Source organism: Copadichromis virginalis, linkage group LG20 (genome assembly GCF_057382275.1).
Source record: "Copadichromis virginalis isolate Kocher_CV1m ecotype Utaka linkage group LG20, C_Virginalis_male_GT1.1, whole genome shotgun sequence".
In the NCBI taxonomy this organism is placed as follows: domain Eukaryota; kingdom Metazoa; phylum Chordata; class Actinopteri; order Cichliformes; family Cichlidae; genus Copadichromis; species Copadichromis virginalis.
In genome coordinates, this window is record NC_140637.1 from 30,463,676 (window position 1) to 30,471,900 (window position 8,225).

General features: G+C 47.9%; 1 protein-coding gene across 1 annotated transcript; it reads left to right on the top strand.

Annotated features, from left to right (window-relative positions):
- The first annotated feature begins 429 nt into the window (after positions 1-429).
- LOC146685133 (uncharacterized) lies at positions 430-2,119 on the top strand. Its single transcript, XM_085444192.1, has 2 exons — positions 430-670; positions 788-2,119. Exons 1-2 carry the CDS (start codon positions 430-432, stop codon positions 1,867-1,869), a joined length of 1,323 nt encoding a protein of 440 aa, XP_085300318.1. The 3' UTR covers positions 1,870-2,119.
- The last annotated feature ends 6,106 nt before the right edge of the window (positions 2,120-8,225 follow it).

Sequence of the window (8,225 nt, forward strand, 5' to 3'; positions counted from 1 at the left end):
TGTGGGGATATATAAATTAAGAAGGTCAATCAGATAACTAGGTGCCAGGTTATTTAAAATTTTAAGTTCTACATACTACACAGGTCATGAACAAGATTTTTTTAAATTGTCATTGTAAGTGGGCTAAAGCAGTTAATTAAAAGTAGCCTAACATAAATGTAAAAACTGACAATGAAAACTGTCGGTTTAACCCTGCCTGCGCTGGCCTGACCTGCAAAGTTTAAGGTGTGCACTGCACAATTTACCCCACAAGGTTGTGCTGTTGAGTCAGATAAGTTCTCATGCAGAAGTGGCATAGAATAGAGATTGAAAATGTGACGTCATTCAAGGGGAAAACCGCAAAGGATTGTGGTAACTCGTGGCAAGAGCTACTAGCGCACACAGGCTTTCAATTGAAATCAGTTACACAGCGATAAAAAGAAACCAAAAATGGCAAGAAGCTGTTGTATTATTAACTGCACAAGCCGGGCGAGCAACAGCCGCGTGAAGCCGACGGGTAAAGCGATTGGTTTTTATCGGATTCCGGCGTGGAGCAGAAATATTCCAAGCCATGTCTCCGAAGTCAAGAAGAGGCAACGGATGGCCTGGATTGCCGCTATCCGAAGACCTAATATAACGTTCGAAAACACTCCACCTCACATGTTAGTCTGCTCCAAGCATTTCCACAAAGGTAAGTGTTTTGTAGTAGTTAATACGTCTTATTTGGCGCTGAACAGAAATCATCGCGCTATGCTCCTTTGATCATAAAATGATCTTGTCTTTGTCTGTATGCATGTGTGTTTTTCAGCACCTGTCACTACGGAAACTACAGCTGAGATCCAACCACAGCAGATAACTCCACAGCACGAGGATGAAGATCTGCAGGACTGTAAAATGTGTTCTCTAAGGTTACAAGAAATAGCACACCTGCAGGAAGAAAACCTAATATTACAAAAAGAACTGTCCAAAAGGAAATTAGACATGGAATTCTTGAAAGATAACAACTCTAAAGTTAAATTCTACACAGGGCTGCCTTCTTTTGCTTTACTAATGGGGGTGCTACAACAAATCAGCCCGAGCTTGCCAGACACTGACAGGAAAATTTCCCAGTTTCAGATGCTCTTGTTGACTCTCATGCGTTTAAGACTCAACCTTCCAATTGTACATATTGCACACCTCTTTGATATTAGCCGGACAACCACATCCACTGTATTTAACATTACTGTAAATGTGCTATACGCTCACCTCAGTCCACTGGTGCACTGGCCGGGAAGACATTGCATACAGGCCAGTATGCCACACCAGTATGTTGAGATGTTTGGTGACCGGGTGACAGTTATTATTGACTGTTTTGAACTGTTCATAGAGAGAGCACAAAATTTATGCGCCATGGCGGAGACGTATTCCACATACAAAAGTAGACACACAATGAAATATCTCATTGGCATCACACCACAAGGGACCATCTCTTTCATTTCTAAAGGATGGGGAGGGCGTACCAGCGATAAACGAATAGCTGAAACATCTGGCTTTCTACAGAAGCTGTCACCTGGGGACACAGTGCTCGCTGACCGGGGTTTTGATATCAAGGAAAGTGTTGCCTTAATGGGTGCCACTTTAAAAATCCCAGCATTTACACGGGGTCGTAGTCAGCTACAAGCAAAAGATGTGGAGGACACACGAAAACTGGCACATGTCAGGATCCATGTTGAACGCGTTATAGGCTGTCTACGGTCCAAGTACACTATCCTAAATGACACCATCCGTTTAGGTTTTGTGGTGCCATGTGAAGGTGAGAACATGACTTTGCTGGATAAGATAGTCGCTGTGTCATGTGCGCTCACAAATATGTGCCCAAGTGTTGTTGTGAAGCATGCAAGTGATGAATAACTGTTTTCCAATTTGTTGTATCAATTGTTTGTTGTGGTTGTTATTGTTTTGTTGTGCAGCTGTTTTTTTATACAAATCAGCAAATAATGCACAACGGTATACTATTTTGCCTTTGTCCTGTAAGCTTCTGTCACGGTCTCGCTGGCAGACCGTGGGGATGTGGGGAAAGGAGGACCCAAAATGCAGGACTCTACAGTGCAACAGTGTTTATTTACAGTGGTGACAATCCAAACAACAATAAATCCCCCGTGCGATCCCAACTCCCGTTCCGTGTCTTCTCCTTTAGCCCGTGCTCCGTGCTCTGTCTCCGTTCCCTGTGTACTCTCTGTGTGCTGCCTCCTGGTCGCCACAATTCCTCGGGAAGTCACTCAACGATCCAGTGTCGAGGAGCTCTCAGCCACACTGTTTTGAAGCTCCTCTGACGAGGCTTGATCGGCGCCAGGTGTGTGGATTCCTGGGTGGGACCGGTCAGCTGGCAGGGCCACACCTACCAGGCCTAAAAGTGCCTGCCACGACCGCACCCTCACACACACACATAAACACCTGACAGTACACCAACACGGAAAGCAGGACAGCGGACACAACCATAATAACAATAACCACGATAATAATAATAGTCCACACTGCTCACGGACCCCGAATCCCTGGAACTGGGTCCGTGACAGTACCCCCCCTCTAAGGGTCGACTCCTGGCGACCCCAAAACAAAACAAACAAAAAACAGGAAAACCAACCCAGGGCGGGCGGCGGGGGGAAAACAGGACGGAGGGCCGGAAAACCCCAGTTCAACAGTCCAATCACTGCCATGGTGGGAAAACCGTTCTGGCGGCCTACCTCCAACCCCGTGATGGAAGCAGAACGCTTCAGGCGGCCTGCCACGGATCCGGTGGCAACGGCGTTGCAGCTCCGGCGGGCGGCCACGGGTCCGGTGGCGGCAGTGTGACTGCTCCGGCGGCCTGCCACGGGTCCGGTGGCGGCGGCGTTGCTGCTTCCGCCTCCGCACAACGCACGATACCCGATGTACCGGCCGGGCTTCAGGACGTGGCGGCCGGGCTGCAGGACGTGGCGGCCGGGCTGCAGGACGTGGCGGCCCCTCCGGCACGCAGACCGCCAGCTCTGGCTCAGCGGATCCCTCCGGACCTCCAAGCTCCTCCGGTGGCAGCGCGGGCTCACCAGGCTCGCTGAGCTCCTCTGCTGGCAACGCCGGTTCCTCCGGCTCGTTGAGGTCCGTCAGCAGCAGTGCGGGCTTCTCAGTGGGTGGCTCGCTGGGCTGCTCCGGCTCACAGTGCTCCTCCGGCGTTAGCTCGCTGAGCTCCTCCAGTATTAGCTCGCCGAGCTCCTCCGGCTCGCCGAGCTCCCGCTCGGGCACGCTGAGCTCCTCCGGCTCGCCGAGCTCCCGCTCGGGCACGCTGAGCTCCACAGCTGGCGACGCGGGCTCCTCCCGCTCGCTGAGCTCCCGCTCGGGCATGCTGAGCTCCTCCGGCTCGCTGAGCTCCCGCTCGGGCACGCTGAGCTCCTCCGGCTTGCCGAGCTCCACAGCTGGCGACGCGGGCTCCTCCCGCTCGCTGAGCTCCTGCTCGGGCATGCTGAGCTCCTCCGGCTCGCTGTGCTCCACAGCTGGCGACGCGGGCTCCTCCCGCACGCTGAGCTCTCGCTCGGGCATGCTGAGCTCCTCCGGCTCGCTGTGCTCCTCCGGCCGTGGCGCGGGATCCCCCTGCACACTGAACCGGTCACCTGGCGGTGACGATGGCGACATGGCAGCAGCAGGCGGTGGATGTGGTGGCAGAGTAGTTCCAGCAGGCATACCAGCCTCCAACACAGCTGGCTGTAGGAAAGCTTTAGAGTCTGGCTGCGGTGAGGCACGCCGGCGGCGCAAGCGTCGCTTCTTTAACGATGCCGGGGCCGGCGTATCAGGCTGAGGGTCCACCAGCTGGCCGGACAGGAGAGCAGCTGTGTGATTTTGAGCCGCCGGTCCTTGGTCCGCCGACTCAGCAGGTGCCGCAGAGGTGAGTGGAGATGGGGTGAGGTGCAGAGGGCGAGTGAAACGTTTCCCCCGCAATGGAGGGTCCAACAAGCGAGCTGCAAGCGACGGCGGGGAGGCTATCAGCCTATGAAAAAAGAAATAGGCAGCAAGGGCTCCCAGGGAGTTTGCCACATCCTCCTCGCCCGGACAGCCCAAACCAAACAGCTCAAAACAGGAACTTTCCCTCAGCGTGGTTATAATCGAAATTAGTCTCTTAATGTCCAAAAAGCTCACAGATGAGGTGATTGATGATAAGAAGGAATCAAAAAATACGACCTGTAAGTGTCTCTGATGTGGATCTGCCGCCTGGATAATGCTCCGACAGTATTTCCAGAGCTGGGCGAGCAATTCCTCCTGTGAGACGGTCCTTGAGTCCGCTGGGCCCATAATGGCTGGATCGTTCTGTCACGGTCTCGCTGGCAGACCGTGGGGATGTGGGGAAAGGAGGACCCAAAATGCAGGACTCTACAGTGCAACAGTGTTTATTTACAGTGGTGACAATCCAAACAACAATAAATCCCCCGTGCGATCCCAACTCCCGTTCCGTGTCTTCTCCTTTAGCCCGTGCTCCGTGCTCTGTCTCCGTTCCCTGTGTACTCTCCGTGTGCTGCCTCCTGGTCGCCACAATTCCTCGGGAAGTCACTCAACGATCCAGCGTCGAGGAGCTCTCAGCCACACTGTTTTGAAGCTCCTCTGACGAGACTTGATCGGCGCCAGGTGTGTGGATTCCTGGGTGGGACCGGTCAGCTGGCAGGGCCACACCCACCTGGCCTAAAAGTGCCTGCCACGACCGCACCCTCACACACACACACACACACACATGCACATAAACACCTGACAGTACACCAACACGGAAAGCAGGACAGCGGACACAACCATAATAACAATAATCACAATAACCACGATAATAATAATAGTCCACACTGCTCACAGACCCCGAATCCCTGGAACTGGGTCCGTGACAGCTTCAATAGTAACATGTAACACTGTTGTCAGTTATAAATAAAGACAGTCCTGATGAAAGACTTGTGCAAAACTTACTTTATTTGTATTGGTTCTGACACTGTATATTAGTACAAACTGAAAAGAAAGAGATTGCGTCGGCCCATTCTGGACATAAAGAGATAATTTACAGCACAGCTGTAAAGTGCAGTGGTGCAAATTGGCAAATATTTACAACAAAGTATGACTGTTGTGACAGACATTTATAGCAATGTAAACATCTTATAATTCACTGTGAGTGACAGAACACCAGGTAACAAAGTGCAGAGTACAGGAAGATGGGTCCACCTTAAAGTGACACTAAACATGAAATCACAATAAAGTCCTTCAATATAAGAGAGTTGTCTCTGAATGGGTGTAATTGAAATACTGTCTGGTTAGTTTTCTATGCAAGCTTTTTTCTTTCGTTTTTTTTTTGTCACGGTAACATCCATGGAATGTGGCCCTTGTGAAACACTGGGTTCTGGACCAGTGTAGTGATTGGCCAAGAGCTCAGGCATCACAACTTTGTAGAAGAAATCCTGAGCGACAGGCAGCATTTTAGCCCACAAGTCTACATCTGGCATCACACGTGTAATAACACAAGCTTCTGTTGTCCACACAACAAAGTCACAAAAGTGTATTGGAACCGACAATGAACTTCTTGCAGTGCTGCAAATGCGTGCATTTGATGCGGCGCTTGGATCGTTTTGCCACGAGTTACCGGCATGCAGTGCGCGAAAGTCACGTGGTCTGTCAATCTCTATAAAAGTGTTTGATTATCGCTTGTAGCTGATGTTGCACAATGTAGCAAAACAATTTAGCAGCAGACGGTAAGCCAACACATGTTGCTTCAAATTCTCTTATAATAAATGGAAATTAAAATTAGTTTAAACAACACAATTTCCATCTAATCACAGCAGAGATAGTGAAGGTAGATGAGTTTCAAAACCTTGGATAAGTCCAGTCTCCTGGAAAGAGGTTGGACTATATCCCAGTATCCCCTTGGCTTGCTACCAATACGTTGGTGTTTCTCCCTGTAGACAAGAGGGTTCCCTGAAACCTCTGGTCAGGTAATGGCCGGGCTTCTTGGAGTCCCAGGGTGGGGTGCTCCACCTGGTGACTCCCATCGTTTTGGGAGACTTCAGTGCTCATGTAGGCAATAACAATGTAACCTGGAGGGGCACAATTGAGAGGAACAGTGTGTTCTGTTACTGAATTTCTGTGCAAACCACAGTTTATCAATAACAAAGACCATGTTTGATCATAAGGGTGTCCACCCTCGGCCAGAAGGTCAGTGATTTTACAATTGTATCAGCAGATCTGCAGCTGTATGTTCTGGACTCTAGTGAAGAGAGGGGCTGAGTGTGAAGCAGCGTGAATGAGAATCAGCACCTCCAAGTCTTAGGACACCTCAGTCAGAAGTAGGTGGAGTGTCCACCCCGGGTCAGAAACAAGTTATTGGCCCAAGTGGAGGAGTTCTTGAGGTCTGGTTCACAAGTGAAGACAGAGGATAGCAGGACATCCACTGACAGATTGGTGTTGTGGCTGCAGTGATGCCAGCCATACTGGTCCATCATGGTGAAGAGAAACCTGAGTGTAAATACAAAGTTCTTGATCTACATCCCTACCCTCACCTATGGTCACGAGCTCTGGGTAGTGTTTGAAAAAAAGAGATGGCAGATACAAGCAGCAGAAATTAGCTTTCTCAGAAAAGTGGCTGGCCTCCCCCTTAGAGATAGGGTGAGGAGCTTGGCTATCGGGAGGGGCTCAGAGTAGAGCCGCTACTGCTCCACATCAAAAGGAGCCAGTTAAGGTGATTCAGACATCTGACAAGGATTATTATTATTATTATTATTATTAATATTATAACTTTATTTCAGACATATACAACCTCCTGGGTGAGGTGTTCTGGGCATATCCCACCAGGAGGAGGTCCCAGGGCAGACCCAGGACATGCTGGAGAGATTATATCTGTCAGCCTGAACGCCTTGGTGTTCCCCCGTATTGGAGGTAACTGGGGAGGTCTGGGCTTCCTTGCTTAGGCTACTGCCCCCATGACCCAGATAAGTGGAATTAGTTTTGCTGTCACTGAAGTTTAAAATTAACGCCATCCAGGCTTTGATTTCACTGAAACATTCTAACAGAGCCTTTAATGAGCTGCCATCATTTCACGGTGTGGGACGGAGAGATTTCGCAGGTCTTTCCTCCCCACTGCTGTCAGACTCCATAATAAAGACTTTAACTGATCAAGCACACACATCCATACATATGCAATAATACTAAGTGCAATAATCCTTTCTGTCATCGTTGTATTTTTACTCAGTTGTATATAGTATTTGTATTTGTATTCTATTTTTATCTTATTGTATATTTATTTTATTTTATTCTACTGTATATAGTATTTTATTCTATTCTGTACAGTTGTGTACTGTATTTATTCTTATTGTATTCTAATTTTTGCCTCATAACTTTTGCACTGTCCACTTCCTGCTGTGACAAAACAAATTTCCCACGTGTGGGACTAATAAAGGTTATCTTATCTTATCTTATCTTATCTTATCTTATCTTATCTTATCTTATCTTATCTTATCTTATCTTATTTGTATGTATGACCTCTGTATCTCTGACCTCTGATGGAGGAATCCAGACAGTGAACATCCAGCAACATCAGTTACAATGTGTTTCCTCAGCACACTTTAAAATCAACTGGGTTGTACGAGCCATTTATAAATAAGGGCGTTATGTCTCAAACAAGTGACAATTTTCTTACAGAAAAGATGAACAAAAATGGGCGTTTGAACTTTAAAAAGCACAGGCTACATAGCCCACTTCTCCTTAATGCACGTTCACTTTCTATATCTTAAATACAACTTCTGCTTCTACCCTGAAACTCAAACTTTACAACAGGTCATGGCCGCAAAGTATTCTGTAATTCATTCCCTCACATATAAGAAGATGAAACACCACATTTTTTTTACCTGTTCTGCTTTTTCTTATTTTCTGTCAGACGCACATTCTTATAATACTCACATTCAATATGGCCAACTGAGAACCTACCTGATTATTTTTGCTGACCATGTCCAGCTTTATGATCATAATGTACCTACCATCTGATGGTTCCTTCAAGTAAATAAAGTGCTGTGTCACGAAACTCAAATGACTTCAAACTTGTTTACTGAAGATGAAAGTGAGTTAACTGTACTTAGATGATCTTCACGATCACCCAATCTCAGTACAATTGAGTAATAAGGTGAGTGAATACATTTTTGTTTGAAATTTTCTATTTTGATGGCTCAAAACTTCCTCTCTGTCAGTGTCAAAGCTTTTTTAGTAGTCGAGTTGCTTTTAGA